The sequence below is a fragment of the Lupinus angustifolius genome, chromosome LG07 (assembly GCF_001865875.1).
Source record: "Lupinus angustifolius cultivar Tanjil chromosome LG07, LupAngTanjil_v1.0, whole genome shotgun sequence".
In the NCBI taxonomy this organism is placed as follows: domain Eukaryota; kingdom Viridiplantae; phylum Streptophyta; class Magnoliopsida; order Fabales; family Fabaceae; genus Lupinus; species Lupinus angustifolius.
Genome location: NC_032015.1, coordinates 9,657,235 through 9,675,715, shown reverse-complemented (window position 1 = coordinate 9,675,715; position 18,481 = coordinate 9,657,235). Strand labels below are relative to the sequence as shown.

Here is an 18,481-nt window from a genome sequence, read left to right as displayed (position 1 = left end):
CAACAAAGGATCCATGTAGTAAGTCTTATTACTATCAAGAAGATTCCTCGTGGAAATGTCATACAAATTGTCCAAAACAATTTTGTTCAAAGTAAAAGTTCCTTTAAGTCAATCTTATACACTTTTTCAATAGGTAGATGTTAAATATTATTTTCGAAGATTTTGTGTTACTCCATGGCATCCCTAGTTAACAGAGATCTGCATATATCATGAACAGTATAAAAAAATTCAATTTACCTAAATAAAATTATCTAACTACAACTTTTTACTACAAAAACTTTTCCATTGTATTAAGACAAAAATTGAGTGTTGCTCTCTAAGTGCTTGTTATATTAATTCGTAATGGGGATATATCATAGTAGAAAGTTTAAAAATGATAAAAAATAGAACATGTATATAGTTTTTTTTCTTTTTGGTGTTTAAGTTTTGTCTTTCTACAACAAGAGTCGTCTATTACACGAGTCTCTCACTTATTATGTTTTGAGGAATGTATACAACCTTACTCCCCACCAGTTTTGTCCTTCTATACATGTATACTAAAACCTTTTAATGCTAACTTTTAGTTTTTGTTTTTTAACCTCAGGTTAAGGTGATTAAACTCCACTACTATGAAAAAAATTGAGCATTAGCAGTAGTGCAGCACAAATAAAAGAACCCAGAAAGGGTCAAGCAGTTCAGCTAAACTAGAGTAAGAACAAAAGACAAGACAAGGGGCAACAAACATTTCATTTAGTTTAGAGGTCTATCAATAGACAACATCACTAAATTATATATGGTAATTGAGGTAGCCATTTATCTAAAAAATCACATTTGGATAACCAGCATGAACAAGGCTAGCTACATTTCAACCTTTATGAGCCATACAAGAGTTGATTGATCAAAAATATGGAAAACAGATAGCCAAAATGTGAGAAGACTGAGGCCTTGTTGAATACCATTCTCTTATTCCCATGTTACTCTCAGGGACAGAAATCAAAATAAAGAATTGTAGGTATAGCAAGTTGCTATGATGGAGGATATAGCAATGAAGAGTGAAGGAATCAAGGTAACATTAAGGAGCCTACTCTCACCCAAGTAGCCAGCCAAGGTAATAGTTGCATCAGCAATCACTCTTGCAATTGTCCCAGCCTCGGTAGACAGCAGACCACCATTATAGGTTCCACGAGAAAGCCTCGATGACATGACGCGCGAAAGGAGTGACAAGTTCACACCTGGTAGTTATAAGGTCATGCAAATCAGATACACTATGGTTAGGAAAAACAAAGCAATCACCTGAAGTTACTCAAATTTCATAGTTTCACACTTGATAGTAAAGCAAAATAAGATTTACCTTCAAGCACTTCTGCAGAAACAAACAAAAGGAGACCGGAACAGATGTATTGTGGCTCGGAGTATGGAATTATATGGAAGCTCAGGAGAACACCTAAGCAAACCATAAGTTCTGATGCCAACAGAATTTGCCTAAAACAGATAATAAAAGTTTATCTCACAGATGCATATGGAAAATATTACAACAATTTTAATAGCAATTTATCCCATAGAGTGAATAAGAAAAAACAGAACAATCCCTCTAAATGGTAAACATTAAAGTTATATGTCTGATAAAAATGAAAACAGTGCAAATGAAAATAGGAAACAAATCTATAGATTCAAGATGAAATAAATTATTTAACTGAATAGGTGGGGTGTGCCAGACAACACAATAATGCAACACATAGGCAACACATGAGAGGCCCAATAGCAAGCTATAGAGATGGCCTCTCCCCCTTAAAAAATTAATTTAATATCGTGTGGACCAATGATCCACATATCAGATATTAAACTGATAAGAACAGATACTACACTTGATCTTAGCCAAAAGGCCGAGAAAGGTATGAATTGTTCAATAGAGGAGTGCTGCTTTTATATGACGTCTTGGCTGTTTCCCCTCTCACATCAGACGACGTGGGACTTTGTCATTCAACAATGCAGTGAATTTTTTCAAAATCTGACCATAAACTATGGAATCCTAACAAACCTTATTGAAACTTTGGATCACATACTTGAATGATCCATTATCTAAATTTTCAATTGATCACATACCTGTCCTCAAACATGTTGCTTATATAGCTTCCAACAAGAATGTTTACGGGGAGAACCGTCAAGCCAAGGCAAGCAAGAAAAATTGAAACTGTACTTGTTGACCAGTTGAAGTAGTAGGTTGTGATGACACTAGATTCTGATAGTAAAATCTCCATTACGTATTTGAGCATGAAATATATCAATAACTGTGCCTGAAGGTGTTATACAAATTTGGTCAGCTCAAACAGCTAACTTTTCAATGTTTTATCTAATTGTCATCTCTCATTGGGACTTGGAAAATTATAATATAATATCAAATAATAAGCATCGCAATAAATCTTAAATTATCCCAACAGTTAACAAGTTATATGAGAAAAAGGCATTCATCAATTGAGAATTTTTCTGGAATCTAAATTAAAATCATCATATATTACAGGAGAAAGCTCTCATCCTACAAAATTAGCAGCACTGGTAATTCAAACATGTTATATGTCTGCTGATCATATTTTTGGGGATCTAGAATGTCATTTTCCATTTGATGATCGATTAATGATTATAGTTCATTCAGAGGCTACAGGTTAAGCTGAATGAAACATCAGAGGGTAAAAACATGCCTCTGAGGCCAGGGCCATCTCTCTTATTAAAAGGAATATATGTGCCTAGTTCACAAGTTTTGAAGTAGTCAGAAACTAACAAGTATAAGGTCATATGCAATCATCAGTTCTGGTACTTTAATTTTTCATATATAGTTTTGTAAAATAACAAGTTTTCCATACTCATGCAGGACCATACTTCCATATCAATAAATTAGTTTTAATGGCTTGGGAAACTTATGCACCAAACAAAATCATTGCTTGATAAAGATCCAATATCATGCAGGTGATAATGATTTGGTCACAAACCTTTACAGAAGGTGTAAGGAGTCTGTATGCTGATCGAATTGAATGGGCTGGTTGACGAGAGTCCTCTGAAGCTTCTTCACTATCATCATAATCTTGGTCAGCATCTTCATCTACCTTATCTTCTGAAGTAATCAGCAATGGTTGGTTTAAGCCTTTTTCAAGTGCTCTGTTTACTTCTACAAAGGGACCAAAAAGTGTCATTTGTGTTACTTGTATAGAGGCTTAACAGAATGACAAGATTCTTGTATGAAAAGAAAAGGCATGTAGTTAAAACATATCGTAAGGAATAAGTGTAGTCTTATAAAAATCGAAGTGAGTGATATACAGGCCACTCCATTATTTATACAAGGCGCACTTAAAGCCAGAAGTGTTACCTAGGATTGCTCATGATTTGTGCTGCTTGCAATTTTCATAGCAGAATTACCAATTAATAACTAGATACAGCATTCCAAAGAGATTTAGAGATTATTGCTCAAGGCCTTTTTAAGATGTTCAGGCTAATTTCTTCACATCCTTATTTGATTTGCTTAGTTGTGATGTGTATCATATTACAGGAAAAATAATACTTGGTAGTGTAGATGTACAGAAATTAGAACTGGAATAACATGTTTAATTCAACAACAAATACCAATGAAGACTCAAAAGTTTAAACTTTATGATGCTTAGCTGAGCCAAAGACAATATGTACATAGACAAAAACATCTTAAGCTTCTCAATGTATATACTCTAGTGCAGTTGATGATATTTAGAAAAATGTATCCTACAACTTCAGGAACCAAAAAATTCCCAGTATAACACAGAATTTGGGCACAGAAAGGAAATTAGAGGACTGATGTAGATTAGTGATCTTGGAAGGACATAAAAGAAATGATTAAACAAAAAGCAAAAAAATATTGCAATTTAAGTTCAGTACCATCATTTGATTGTTGCGGCATATGGTTCTCTTCAGTGTCACGAGAAGGTTCCTTAAAAGCAATACACACCCATATTAAATATATCAACCAAGCAACAGCCATAACCCACCCAGGCAAGGTATCTTTATCAAATGTAAGCTTCCAAATCTTAAATTCGGTCTGCAGTAAACCAGCTAATGCAGGACCACAAGCCATTCCAAGAGCACTGGCACTAACAAAACTTGCCGAAGCTTGCATGCGAGTTTTTAAAGGCACGCAATCACTGATATAACGCCGGTTAACAGCTCTGGCAGAACCAAACCTGCAATTATAAACTAGTCTTTGTTAGCCAAAATGATCTTAATGTGACTAGTACCTTGTAATGTGACTTGTACCTTGTATCTTAAGCAACGAGAATATTTTTAGGATTTGAACTCATGGCCTTCACATTACAATGCAAGCAATCTTACTATTGCGATGAGACTCGCCCCTTTTTACATAATTTGCATGCACCAAAAAAAATCATTGCATTCAAAGATTCCTATCTAGAAACCATTTTTTTATCCTCTTTTAATTTCAATTAGAATTTGCCTTTACTCATTGCTAATTTTATTACGTGTAATTTGATCACCTAAGATGTTATACCATGGAATAATACTTAGCTAATGTTCAAAGCTTAAAGGAGCAAAATAATTACTTATACTCATCAACTAATGACAGAAAGAAGAATAAGAATTAGAAGATATCTTACCCACATAAAAGGCGACCAATTAGGAGAATCCATATTGAATTAAGATCATATGCCAATGCATATAAGATGTTTCCAAGAAATAGAACTATGCTACTGAACACAAGAGGTCTGAAGTATGATTTATTTGACCATGCACTAAAATACACTGAAGAAAACACTTGTGCAACTGCCATTGCCCCAATAACAATACCACAAACTGTAGGTGCAGCCCCAAGGCTCATAGAATAATCATCTGCTGTAGGGACAACAATATATGTATTGACCATATACAAAAATGTGTTTGCCAAGTTCAGGAGAAGAGATATAAAATGGTATCTGTCATCATCAACATGTTCCTCCGAAGGGGTAGGTAGCTCTTCTTGCATAATGACGGCATGTTGCCCCAAAAAGTTAAGGGTGTTTGTTGAGTGGGTTAACCTATCAACAGCTGCTTTTATTGAATCAATGACTGGATCCTGCATATAAGACGATAAATTATCATAGAAAATCATCACCAACCTTATGCTTCTACCTAGTCAGATACATTAAGCATGCCTGAGAATGTTAAGAAAGAAGATGACAAAACAGAATAAGTTTGGGGCTAAATGCAAAAGAAACCTGGAGAGGAAGAGTGGGCAGATCATAAATTGATAAGTAACTGCTCCCTTGTCGGTCCTGAAGTTCGTGAAGATTGCGAGATAAGGCTCCCACAACAGCTCCAAGTCCCTGTAAATTCTATATCTGTCAGCCACTTCAAATTCATCATAATAAAAAATAAAATATGGTTGTTTGTTTGTTCTGTATTTAATGCTAGGAAGGTCCAAATGAAGAACTATGTTTGAACTAAACATATTACCACATGCTTGAACACTTGTTGCAGCTGGGAGTAGGGATGATTTGAACGTGTTTTAACATAGTAATCGGTGAATCTATAGCCAAACCGTTTGTCAAACTTCTTCAATATCTTGCGTAACCCGATAGCATTGATCTCTACAAAAAAGAGAAGCTTTAATAGATCTTGTCCCACTGCTCTATAAGCTTCTCGTAGTTCAGTTATTTTGTGTATTTCAGGCTCCTCTTGAAGAGCATCATGCTGCTCTCCAAGCTTTTTTATTCTGCTTGCCAAAAGGCCTTGTTGCTCCAACAAGAAAAGGACAATCTTCTCAATCTGAATCGTAACAACAGGAAACTGATTGAAACAAACAGAATACAACTAAAAATGCCCAACAATGTATTAAATATCTTCTTATAGAAAGAAGATGGACATCCTCAAATAAAAAAAAGGGCAGCTCAGTGCACGAGATTCCCACTTAGTGGGATTTGGAGAGGGTAGATGTTCGCAGTCTTACCCCATAAGTAGGGAGGTTGTTTCCGAGATTTGAAAACAAACAGAAAAAACTAAAACCTGAAAGATTGAGTTATGCAACAAAGCATGTCAATCCTTCTATGTGTTTAACTAAGATAAACCACTCATAAGAACATGAAATGAACACCAAAGGGAAGCCAAATGAATAAACCTATCCCAAATAAAGTATAGGGTAAAGAAGTTATTGACTAGTTTCCATCCAAATACTTCAAAGAACAGCATGAGAAGAGCATTGCAACCAGGTTATGACTTATGATTTTACTAGTAGAAATAGAATCTAATCTGTGCATTCAAATTTCAAAGTAATGGAGAGTCCAACCCTTCATTTAATAAATATTACATAATTACATAATTAAGTACTCAACAAAGAAAACAACAAAACATATTACATAATTAAGTATTCAACAAAGAAAACAAACAAAACCTGATTATCCAGCATCCGTGAGAAATCCTTGAGAACATGCCGCCGATCTTGTGTTCCAAGTTCAATTTGTTGAGCATATTGTTTTACTTGTCTCTTCATGAGTTTGTAGTTTATGTAATATCTACAACAAAAATCAAAGTAATCAACCCAAAATAACAATAATTGTGGATTAATATTCGACTCGGGAGTCTTTAACCCTCAACACACAGGCAAAGAAAAACATACCCTTGCCATTCTTGAATTTGTCTGTCTTTCAACTTTTTCCCAAAGGCAACCATCTTTCTCTGCAATGAGAAAAGGTTGCACTAAATGAAAGTAAAGTAAAACAATTTACAACAAAAAGGAACTAACTTGTTTTTATCCAAAACTATGTGCATCATAAAAAGTTTAGTTCGCAAAGAACTTATGAATCCTTTCATTTTCTTTTCAAAATACAAAAACAATAATCAAAAGAGTTTACAATGGTACTTACATATTGTTAAACAATTGAGAGATAGATAGTTAATAGAAGCCAAGCCTCTGAAGCCAAATTCTTTGATCCTTTCCAGCTTAAGCAACCACCCCAGTTGACTCCAATGTATGGATCTATATACCAAGTTACCATTTTCTTTAATAAATTAATAAATATACAAACTTGATAGAACAAATGTACATAATATAAAAATTAAAACAAAACCCCCAATATTGAAATTTGAGACTGGATCAAATAGTCATACCAGGTCTTTGCTGTTTCCAGCTCTAGAACATAAAAAACTGAACTATGTTTTTCTTCCTCTCTTTTTTGAAATTTTGTAGAGGACTCTTAGCAACAGAACAAATAGAGTAGAGACCAAAATCAGTTAGATTTATATAGTCACCGAAAATGTTACAATGTCGTAATAATAATAGAAAATAGTGTATACACCAATGGTTTCTCTCCACTCTCAAGTGATAATAGTATTTTTACTTTATTACTGTTATATTGTAATATTAGTTAGGCAGAGAAATTGAATTAGTAATTGTTTATTGGTACTACCGGGAGTATCTTTGAACTAATCTTTTCGGCGAGGTGGATGGTTTCTCATTAAACGGAATCAAACTTTTAACCTTTTAATCATATTGAAGATATAACATACCTTACATAACTGGATCAACACTTTCTTGGTGAATTTGTTATTAAAAAAGGAGAAATTAAAAAATAAGAGAAAAATAAAATTATTATTATCCAACCAAGAAAGAAAATGATTGATAATTAAAGATGTATACTATTCCATCAAAATGTATACATATACTAATTGACATTAATATTTACCCATATTCCATTATACATCATTCACCACTATTTATTTTAAAAGTCAACAATTTTGAGTATATGAATGATGATGCAATGACAAACATTCTCATACTAATTTGAAAATTTGCATTAATCATTTTTAACACTTTTTATAACTAATTGTTGGAACACTTTATTCTTACTATTTTGAGAGTGGTTGGCTATGTTCGGATCAGATTTTAAGAAGATTTGCAAAGAGAGTAAGGGTTGTCGTAATGAGATTATGTTTGTAGCATTATATTGGCAGATATACCATAATTAGTAATGCTCCCCCACATGATTCAGACATATCACATCACATATGAAAATGCTTTATCGATTGCTTTGCTTGAATCCACGTTTCTTGTTTTGCTTTCTCATCCCTCAGCCACATGTGTATCTATTTATAATTTATTATTAAATAAGTAAATGAAAAATTAAAGGTTGACTAGTATTGTTGAAGACTCCAATATTAACTTACATTAATACATAGTGAAAGTGAAGGAACAATAATCAACCAATAAGGGTAAGAATTTTGTTGGATTGGAATGTGTCAGTTGAGTTAAAGTAATAGAGATAAATCTCTAAAAGTCATTCTATACAAAAGTTGACATTGTTAGAACGTTGAAGTATCATGTCTGAAAGAAATAAAAAAATAAAAAATTAAAGTGTTTAACTTGGATTAGATAAACCAATGTGATGGAGTACAACTAAGTTTGACAGTGAGGAAAAGGTCATTAGTGTTGATTGAATTGGCATGGTCCCACAAAAAGGCATGCTATAAGCATAAGATTATGATGAAATTGGCAAGCTCCAAGAAGTGTGTGTGTATAGTCTTCTCGACATGTTAAGCATACTGTTCTTCAATATTTATTCTCTGTCATATCCTGTGAAATTAGTAGTTTTCAACCTTCCCCTATATATAAAAGTTCTAATATAAAAATTATAAAAACAATGGATTTGGACTTTAAAAATAATCATGGATGGTTAAGATTAAAAATTAATCCTAACTATTCGTGATTGGATGATTGGTTTTAAGGTCCAGATTTATTGTTGTCGTAGTTTTTGTATGAGAATTGTTCTCACTTGAGTCATCCCCTATATCTATGGAGTTACTCAAGTGAGAAGAGTTCTCATATAAAAATTGTGAGAGCAATAGATCTGGCCTTACAAATAATCATGGATGATTAAGATTAAAAGTTAGTTATTGGTCACATGATAATCATGTGCATATATAGTTTAGTATTGATCGTTCAATCAAGATCTAGTGGTTCATACTAAATGTTCTCATTTCTCACAATAACACATTGTTCTCACGTGAGTAGTTTTATATATATATATATAACTTTTGACTAATATGACTCATAATCTGTTAGAAATATTTATTAGGCAATAAGGAATATTCATTAGGAAATAAATAGCCAATATGACTATTAAGAATATTTCACCAACAATGTTAGAGCATTTATGTGACTCATTATGCTATTCATGTAGGAATTTATTTTTCTGCCTCAGTTTTCTTTTCCATTGTGTATAAATCATGTGTCTTGTTGATAAATAAGATAATACATTCTACATAACACATTTCCTCTCTGCACTTTTGTTTGCTACAAGTCGCGTAACCGAAAATCGGTATAGAAAGTAATAAGATAAACACTACTTTGTGTAACCAACAAATTAGTATCTAGAGCTATATCTTGAGGGATCTGTGAGAACAAACACAAACCAAACATAACCAAAACATTTTCTCTATTACTTTCTATTGCCTTAAATTGTCAAAATGAATTCAGAAGTAGTGTTTGTTGCATTTTCAACTCTAGTGTTTACTAGAAAGAATTATCATGTATATGCTGTTAGAATGGAAGCTTTCTTGGACGCTAATGATCTGTGGGATGCCATTGAACAAGATTATATCATTCCAACTCTTCCACACAATTCAACTGTTGCACAAATTAAAAATGAGAAGGAGAAGAAGCAAATAAAGTCCAAAGCAAGAGCATGTCTATATGCAGTTGTTTCACCCATCATTTTTAACAGAATAATGACACTAAAAACAGTCTGTGAAATCTGGAAATTTTTGAAGCAAGAATATGAGAAAGATGAAAGGTTCAAAGGGATGCAAGTGATGAACTTGATCCGAGAATTCGAGATGCAAAGGATGAGAGATTCAGAAACAATCAAGGAATACTCTGATAAACTTATAGCCATTGTCAACAATGTAAGACTTTTTGGTACTGAATTTTCCGATTCTAGAATAGTTCAAAAGATTATAGTTTCACTTTCTGAAAAATATGAAGCTGCAATTTCATCTATGGAAATGTCTAAGGATATGTCAAGCATCACCTTAGCAGAAGTGTTGAATGCATTACAGGCACAAGGACAAAGGAGGCTTATGAGACAAGAAAGATTAGTGGAGAGTGCTTTCCAAACCAAATTACAAAACAACAATAGTTGAAATGACAAAAGAAGGAGGCAAAATAACAACTACAAAACTGCAGGCTCTGCAAACAACAAATACAATAACCAAAGTAGCAACAATGAAGTCTTTCCACCTTGTTCCTACTGCAAAAAAAACTAATCATGCACAAAACAAATGTTGGTGGAGACATGATGCAAGATGTTATAAGTGTGTCCAGTTAGGGCACATGGAAAATATGCAAGTTTCAACAACAAGGAGAAGTTAAGGTTGTTGATGATCAACCAGAAGAAGAGCAACTGTTCGTTTTATCATGCTTTGACGCTAACAGTTCTACAGGAAGTTGGCTCATTGATAGTGGTAGTACAAACCACATGACTTATGATCGAGAGCTCTTCAAAGAGCTAGATAAAACTGTTATTTCCAAAGTCAGAATTGGAAATGGGGCATATATTGAAACAAAAGGTAAAGGAATAGTTGAAGTTAAAAGTTACACATGTTTGAAATTAATTCATGATGTCTTATATGCTCATGAAATTAATCAAAATTTGTTAAGTGTTCCTCAGTTGATGGAGAAAGGCTATAAGGTTTTGTTTGAAGACAAAAACTGCATGGATTAAAAATTTAGAAGACAAAGAGATGTTCAAAGTTCAAATGAAAGGCAAAACATTTGTCTTGGATTTGATTAAAGATAAGCAAGTTGCAGTATACAAGGAAGGCACAAAAACAAAGTCTCCTACACGCATTGCCTACCGATATGAGAAGTAAACAAGGTTTCTTTTTCCGCAAAAAAGGACATGAAAGGCAAATGATACACACAAATGCTAGAGGACCTATGAATACATCATCAGATGTTGCAGGATATGAAGAAGCAGCAACTAACCAAAAATTAATAGATGCAATAAAGGAGGAGCTCATGGTGATTGAAAAAAAACGAGACAAGTGAGTTGGTAGAGATGCCTAAAGACAAGAAGGATATATGAGTCAAATGGACTTACATAACCAAGTTACAGTTCTGAAAATAAGTATATGAGAAAAGCTTGAAATTTACCGTTCCTGAGTCAAGGAGGAATGTTAATTAATATGACTCAGAATCTGTTAGGAATATTCATTAGGCAATAAGGATGACTACTCATTAGGCAATAAAGAATATTCATTAGGAAATAAAGAGTCAATATGATTGTTTGGAATATTTAACCAACAATGTTAGAGTACTTATGTGACTCATTACTATTCATGTAGGAATTTATTTTTCTGCATCAATTTTTTTTTTTCATGGTGTATAAATCATGTGTCTTGTTGATGAATAAAATAATATCTTCTACATAACACATTTTCTCTCTACACTTTTATTTGCTACATAACAACGGACAAATCAGCTTAATATGAGTCACATTCACACACTTTCTTATGATTAGGACAATGTTTAGGTTGCTATAATATTACTCTCTACTATTTTTTTCTACTTTTTTCGTAATGAAATTGTAGCCACAAGAGAAGCCATTTGCTTGGATGTGATTATTCACACAAGTGCTTATTTTTAACATGTAAATCATAATTGGTTTGACTGGGTTCGAGATTAAATCGGGTCAAATCTTATTAACCAAAGCATGTTTAAGTCCGTTCTTAGATTCCAAAATTTACAACTCAACCAACTTGTAACCCAATAACTTAACTTTTTTAACTTAAATAAGTGAATCTCACTTATTTTAATAAGAGTGTAAAAGTTATTGAAAATGTCAATTCAGCATGACATAAAGTGCACACTTTTTTCCCTCTTCCGTAAAAAACTGGGGCTATAAATAATATTGAAAACGACAAGTTAGGAAATGTGGATGAAATTTCCAATTTTGATGTGGAAGATGTTCACAACTTTATGAAACATGAACTAAACTCTTAAACTTATTTGGTTTTGTTTTAAGCTTGAATTTTTTTAAATGTTATATGTTGATCGTTTGTTGATCCTCATTTGGAGTTGAGACTCATAAATTTGTATGATCACTATATAGTTATTCTTCTGTTGTTTTACTTTAATATCAATTCTTTAGATGTCAAATTAGGCATGATATTTCTCTTTAATTTTTAATAATTATGGAAGAAGAATTAGGGAATCGGCCAAAACTTATAAAAAATGGTACTAGCAGAAGTTGCATTTTGCAAAAAAAGTAATAAAAACTAAAAGATTCAACCCTATTACACCCTTGGCAAGAACAGAAATTTAATACACAAGTTTGATTATTGAAGATATACCTGTACCCAAAAAAAACAGAACATAAAAGGAAAGGTTACTCTATGCCACATGATAGAATTAGACTCATGGTTTAAACTTTAGACAATGAATTCTGAATTTCTGATCAAGTATTAACATAACCAGACCATCCAACGCTGTAACTTGGAAAGTCATTTTAGGAAGCAACATGAATGAAGTGAGGGCTTAGCAAGAGTCTCTGAGGGCAAATGCAAGCACCATTATCGAAAACAAAGGCGTTAAACAAATTGTGTTCATCATCAACTACGGTGAATGAGAACAACTCAGCTTCTATGCAATGCCTCTCACATATTGGTCCAATGTTGTGTTGAACAGCTCAGACCTACCCAATTACATCAAAAATTAATCTCTCCATAAAGCTTTCTTATCTACCAACAAAAATTGCTTAGTGCCTGAACCCATATATATGCAAGAGGGAACATTAACAAAATGATAATAACAGTTAATAAGCAACTTATCAGCTTAGGTCAAGACAAGAATACTATGAGTCACCGGGATGGGAAAAGTATCCAACAAAAGATAAAAGGTCCCTACCAAAATTGGACATTGATCAACAGTGCACAAAAAATAAAACAAGTAAAATGAATCCTCACAGGGGACCAGATTGTTTATCAGCCACGTTTGATCAATAAAAGTGAGACACTTCAAGTATCAAATAGTACTTGATTTCTTGAATAAAAGATATATGCTGACAGGATGGAACCCATGATTTCCTGAAAATAACCTAAAGGTATCAAATATACCTTTAGGTTATTTTCAGGATTTGAACTCATGATCTTTAGGTTACAGGGCAAGCAACCTTACTATTGTGTCAAAGCTCACCCTCCAAGTCAACCAGTGCCCACTAGCCCATGGGCTGAATCGGATTAGGTCCTGGCCAGTCCGCCTATTGACCATAGCAGTAGAGCATAAATTGGTGCGGCAGCAAGAGTAGCTTATACTTAAATACAGTAACTACTAACAAGTAGTGGTGGGTTGGGTTTTATTCTGATTTACTTTGTTGAAACGAAATATTTAATAATTGCTCTAGTTTAACTAGATAGCAACTAGGAAGATTGTGAATTTATCAAATTAATGGAGTCAATACATTATAAAATTAATACTAGTATTTTTTTATACTTGGTGAGTTGTGTATTAGCAAGGGCCAAGGTTGTGGCCTATTTGACAAATGAGCATTTTACCCAAGCCGGCTACCTCACTTTGACACTTGAGCAATGCTCAAGTAGTAGGAAGGATAAAAGGATGTTGGATGGTTAAGACTTAAGACAATCGTGCACTGCTTAAGTGGGTCTCTGGGCCATCTTACACAGCCAAAAGCAAATGATACACATTGGAATTAGAGAATTGAGACTCCCACGACATTCCTAGAAGCCCAGCTTCAAGAATTGGCAAAGTTAGGATCTGAGCCAATGACAATGTACCCAACCACAATCACTATAGTGCAACTCCTTGGGGTTAGGACAGACATATGTATTAAAGGTCCGGAATGATGCCACTAAATTATGGGAATGCCCATGGATACTAGAAATCATAATGAGACCATACACAGGAAAAGTATGTTATTCTTTTCTTGGTAAATTGACATATTTATTGGCAAGTGCAAATTCCTTTACCTAATAGGAGCTCCAGGCGTATAGAGTGGATTCTTGACAACATATTCAACATACAAGTTGTAGATATACTTCAAGGATTCCCGTAGGTCACCGGTTCTAGGATGAGTCACCAAGATAATCTGCATGAGGGAAAGAAATCATAGCACAGTCAAAATAGGATCATAATAGCAAGCACATGTATATGAATATTGCAAAATTGAATTTTTAATATACATTAATTTGAGGAATAATTTGATGTATTTGTGACTGTTTTCAGTAACCATATCTCTTTAATTGCCCAAATAGATCTTGGTTTTACTATGCAAAGTAGTGCATCTTTACAAAGCATGTTAAGACAAACTCTCCAAAAGAAAAAATCAATGCAATCAACAAAACTCAATTATCCACTAAAATTTATGCTAACAGACCTTACCAGCTAAAATGATCATAGCATCATAAAATATTGAATGCATTTATTCCAAATCATAACCACCACCAAATACATACTGAACAATTGAGAGAACAACAGCACTATAGTTTAGTATTAGCTTATGTTCCCTGAGTTTTGACAATGATACCAAAGACTGGAAGTATATGCCCACCACCTTTCTAGTGAAATATGATTTTTTTTCAGACTCACTTCCTAAGGTAAAACATTTGCCCAGGTGAGGCACAAAATATTAAATGAAAATAGGATAAGGACATGAAAATTAGGAACTATTAATATAGCTTCCATTCAAACCATGGTTGAAAAGTTGAAAGATGCTATGATAGATGTGGATATTTGCCCACATCTGAATTGATATGGAAACTTGTTGATGGAGGATGAAAGCAATTACTTTTACACTTGATGAATTTTCTTGCGGAACTACAACTTTAGAATTCTAACTTTGAATCTTGGGAATCCAGCATTTAGTTGTTTTGGTCTTAAGATATTTTACTCCTAGTCAGATTACAACTTTATTTCCTATTTTGAATTGCAATTTCTTGAGTACACTCTAGAGTTTCAGTTACTTATCCATGTAAAATTAGGTAAACTGGAGTTTCCTATATAAGATTTTATTATTCATTTTAGGCTTATGAATTTTTTCATAAGAGTACCAAAAATAATTTAGAGCATTCTGTTTCCATTGGCTTCCCCCTTCTTGTTCCATATCATTGCAGCTTACAGGTTTTCCTTTTTTTCTTCAAATGGCTAAAGGGTAGGTTACTCAAATCATATAACCACTTCAGACGCATAAATGTTGGAAAATATAATGGACAATGGGTTTATCTCTTCCTAGAAGAATCACAAACTCCCCACACCAGAAGCATCCAAAAACACTGTCACTTAAGCTGAGCAGCATGATATGCACTCCTCTTCATACAAAACAAAAGATCTCTTACTTCCTCATTTCAAGGCCTTATCAATGACTCTAGCCGAAATAGCTAGAGTCATCAATGGATAAATGTGCAAAAGCCAATGTTCAAAACAATTCAACACACAAATTCAGAATCTGCAGTGATTTCATCCTTAAGATTCTCTAATAATATATAAGGGAACAAGAATACCCGTGTAACTTACCTTTATCCCAGAAGGACTTTCCATAAAACTAAGTTTGTATGTATTAGTGCGAAAACTGTGAAATGAACAACCTTGGCCAGGTAATTGGGGCACGCCAAGATTTCCTTTCTCAGCACTGCACAATAAATTGGAGTACAACGAATTAAACCTAATTCGATATAAATTGTATAGACCACATAACCAGAAGCAATAATATAAATCTAGTTGAAGTTCCTTAATAATTGCACAAAATATCCTTCAAAAAATACATGAACTATAGATCATTGCTATGCCAATAAACAGGCTAATATAATCAAATATTAATTATGCAAAGCATAAAATACTTATGTGACGCGAAATGGTATAAAAAGATAAGGGGCATGGTGTAAACAAATATCCTATTAATTCTTGGGGATCGAGTGAACCAAAAGTGTTAATCGTGGATTGAATATTGTGAAGGAACACATACACCATTGACTTACCTACACCACATGTTAGCAATGCATAGAGAAAATAAAAATTACTCACATGTCCATTTTAGCATTCACAACCAGAACCAAACATTACATTCTAAACTGCAGGTTTATCGCCTTGGCTCAACTTAATAACTTCTCATTTTGTAAACTTACATGTATTTCCATGCAGTGGATAGAAAAATAATGTGTTTTTCGAAAACTGTGCTCGAGAAAGCAAAAACAACTTCAAGGCATTGAAAATTTTGCAAAATAATAATAAATTCTCATTAGCATTACTTGTATTCAAGCATAAGAGCACAAGTATTCTTCATATTACTTTTAAGATGGGAAGTTAATTTTATGCATTCAGAAACTAATCACGGAAGCAAAATTGAACAGTATATATTCACACGGGAATAAAATAACAAAAAAAAATTGGCACATATTCAATATCTAAGATATACCTAGTTGGATCCATCTTCGCAGTTAATGACTTAAGCGAGAAAAGTAGACCAAACATTAACTTATGGTCTTGCTGGGCATTCAACGTCCGGAGCGGACGATTCCATTCCCTATAGAGCAAGCATACACCATTCCTATTGAACACATACATCATATGGCCATTGTTTCCAGAAGCTGTCAGCGCAGGTGGCGAAGGACTAATCTCAGACCCCCCGAAGAATTGCATATTGATCAACAGGGATGTAGAATAGATCAATACTGATAGTAAACCAAACCCTACATGTATGCTAGTTACATTAAGCACAGTACTTCACAGTTGGCAATTAAACAAATCTAGTATGCATGAGGGGCAGGTACACAGAATTGAATACCACAAAATTAAAGGGCGTGCATGACATGAATGAAAATAATAAAAAACATGTAATCAGATAAATCATTCCAAACATCAACGTGCTTGGCAGGATTAACAATTTTTTACTGCTCTCCCCTCTTCCAAATTTCTACAACTACCAAGCACATTGATCCCTGAAATTAGCTAATTTTTTAACCTAGTACAAATGTTTCTGTTTTTCAACTAAATTACCAACTTGAACCCTGCAAATAGTCTTTGCAATTTAATCCATGAATTCAATTATTGTACTACTTAGTCATAAATTTATAAAACTCATACAAACTCAGTCCTTTTTGAGGCTATCAAAATGGGCCAGCCCACCCTGATTAATCCTACTGCACGTGGGCCATCAGGCCATGGCTAAGATCCACCAAAGCCACAAAGCTAAAAGGCCATGTGGATTAGGGCCAACCCACCAAAAAAGACAATTTACAAGTCATCTATTAAATAGGCTGGCCCTATCCCATTCCATGTACCAACCCACAAACAAAAACTATATTAACCTACCTATTAAATGGAATGGCTCTAACCTACCCCATGGGAGAGCCTACGTTTTTTACCACAGGAAAAGTATTCTCATAACCACACATACAAGCAGCATGTTCTGAGTTAACTTTTATAAAATCAAGTTAAGAGTGCTATTAGACTCCGTGCAAAGAAAAAGCTCGGAGCTATATAATGAGCCATGACTACAATCTTAGTTTTACCATCTGAAATTTTACTATATTAGATATTGCCTTTAAATCAGCTTCCCTTCCCTTATCTCAAATTTAAACTTGCATGCATATATAGAAATAGAAACATTACACAGGTTTAGGGTGATGGGTAACATCAAATGTGTAACAAAATTAAACCCTTTTAGCTTAGTTTTCTAGATTAGCAGAATCAACACAAAATCCATAAAAGTGAGCATTGATACATAAGAAACTTGCAAGGACTGAGGAGGACCTGTTTTAGGAATAGGTGTTGATTGTTATAATGTGAGTGTGAGCCGGAGATGGAAGTGCATGAGACCCTGAACTACTTATTGCTGATCAAAAAATGGGATAATAAAATTAAAACATAAATGGAGCAGTAGCCTCTATACAAACATCTATATTTGGATGAAACTTCAGCTTTATGAAGGAACCTTTTTGACGAAATTTCAATCTGTTGTATATCTTGTAAACAAAGTTCCTAGCATATAAAACTTCGCAGAACATTCTCATAGCTTTTTTTGTTGATAAGGCATAAGTGCACCGAATAATACTTTATGGGAACTGGATTCAGTGTTAAGGACTTCATTTTATAAAACAAGGTTGATTTCCACTTGTTTGTATCCAAGACAGCATTTTTTTCCTCAAGCTGGTAAATATCATTTGCAATATGGATATGACCAATGGTATTACACACTCTTTTGTTGTCCTATAACTAAAATCTACATGAATAACTACACGACCTAAAGTTGCTAACAAATAGAGGGTAGAAGATGATTGAATGATACTTGATGTTCCTCCTACTGTACTGCATCATTAACAAAGAAAAGGATGGCCACTCTTTACAAAATAAAATGGCTTAACGCAGCTCAAGGCAAACTAATGATGCTGAGAAAAAATGCTAGCCACACAAAAACACGAGGTTAAAGTTATTTCAACACCTGAATTGCGATTTAGGAGCAAGAAAGATTGATAGCAATTTACTTAATTT

The 18,481-nt window shown here is 33.7% G+C and overlaps 3 protein-coding genes across 5 annotated transcripts in view; 1 reads left to right on the top strand and 2 right to left on the bottom strand.

The window, feature by feature from the left end:
- LOC109352265 (SPX domain-containing membrane protein At4g22990-like) lies at positions 708–7,273 on the bottom strand. 2 transcript variants are annotated; one of them, XM_019594172.1, is made up of 12 exons: positions 7,093–7,273; positions 6,849–6,961; positions 6,602–6,660; positions 6,377–6,497; positions 5,443–5,754; positions 5,205–5,312; positions 4,608–5,062; positions 3,877–4,178; positions 2,964–3,139; positions 2,083–2,273; positions 1,331–1,461; positions 708–1,211 (listed from the first exon to the last, which is right to left on the bottom strand). In XM_019594172.1, the coding sequence occupies exons 3-12, from the start codon at positions 6,652–6,654 to the stop codon at positions 973–975; spliced, it is 2,088 nt and encodes a 695-aa protein (XP_019449717.1). In that variant the 5' UTR covers positions 6,655–6,660; positions 6,849–6,961; positions 7,093–7,273; the 3' UTR covers positions 708–972. The 2 variants fall into 2 exon arrangements, with proteins under 2 accessions (XP_019449717.1, XP_019449719.1); XM_019594174.1 differs by lacking the exon at positions 6,849–6,961.
- Positions 9,448–11,029, top strand: LOC109352911. The gene is made up of 3 exons (XM_019595097.1): positions 9,448–10,084; positions 10,423–10,548; positions 10,878–11,029. Exons 1-3 carry the CDS (start codon positions 9,448–9,450, stop codon positions 11,027–11,029), a joined length of 915 nt encoding a protein of 304 aa, XP_019450642.1.
- The window catches only part of LOC109352264 (trafficking protein particle complex subunit 1-like), a 6,885-nt gene continuing 694 nt past the window's right edge, over positions 12,291–18,481 (bottom strand). Inside the window, exons 1-5 of one of the 2 annotated variants that reach the window (XM_019594171.1) lie at positions 17,728–17,825; positions 16,407–16,680; positions 15,509–15,623; positions 13,966–14,084; positions 12,291–12,674 (exon numbers count right to left, since the gene is read on the bottom strand). In XM_019594171.1, the coding sequence (XP_019449716.1) occupies positions 12,623–12,674; positions 13,966–14,084; positions 15,509–15,623; positions 16,407–16,630 (510 nt within the window). In that variant the 5' untranslated portion in view covers positions 16,631–16,680; positions 17,728–17,825 and the 3' untranslated portion in view covers positions 12,291–12,622. Of the gene's footprint in view, positions 12,675–13,965; positions 14,085–15,508; positions 15,624–16,406; positions 16,681–17,727; positions 17,826–18,481 lie in introns of those variants that run through there. The other variant, XM_019594170.1, reaches the window with a different exon arrangement.

Bases quoted from the DNA above. Each gene is read 5' to 3' on its own strand.
- LOC109352911 (XM_019595097.1), top strand. From the start codon at position 9,448: ATGAATTCAGAAGTAGTGTTTGTTGCATTTTCAACTCTAGTGTTTACT. The intron at 10,085-10,422 runs GTGCTTTCCAAA...ACAGTTCTACAG, and splicing joins ACAAGAAAGATTAGTGGAGA to GAAGTTGGCTCATTGATAGT. The intron at 10,549-10,877 runs GTAAAGGAATAG...TCCGCAAAAAAG, and splicing joins GGCATATATTGAAACAAAAG to GACATGAAAGGCAAATGATA.
- LOC109352265 (XM_019594172.1), bottom strand. From the start codon at position 6,654: ATGGTTGCCTTTGGGAAAAAGTTGAAAGACAGACAAATTCAAGAATGG. The intron at 5,755-6,376 runs GTTTTGTTTGTT...GTTACGATTCAG, and splicing joins CACGGATGCTGGATAATCAG to ATTGAGAAGATTGTCCTTTT. The intron at 1,212-1,330 runs GTAAATCTTATT...TATAACTACCAG, and splicing joins TTCTGCAGAAGTGCTTGAAG to GTGTGAACTTGTCACTCCTT.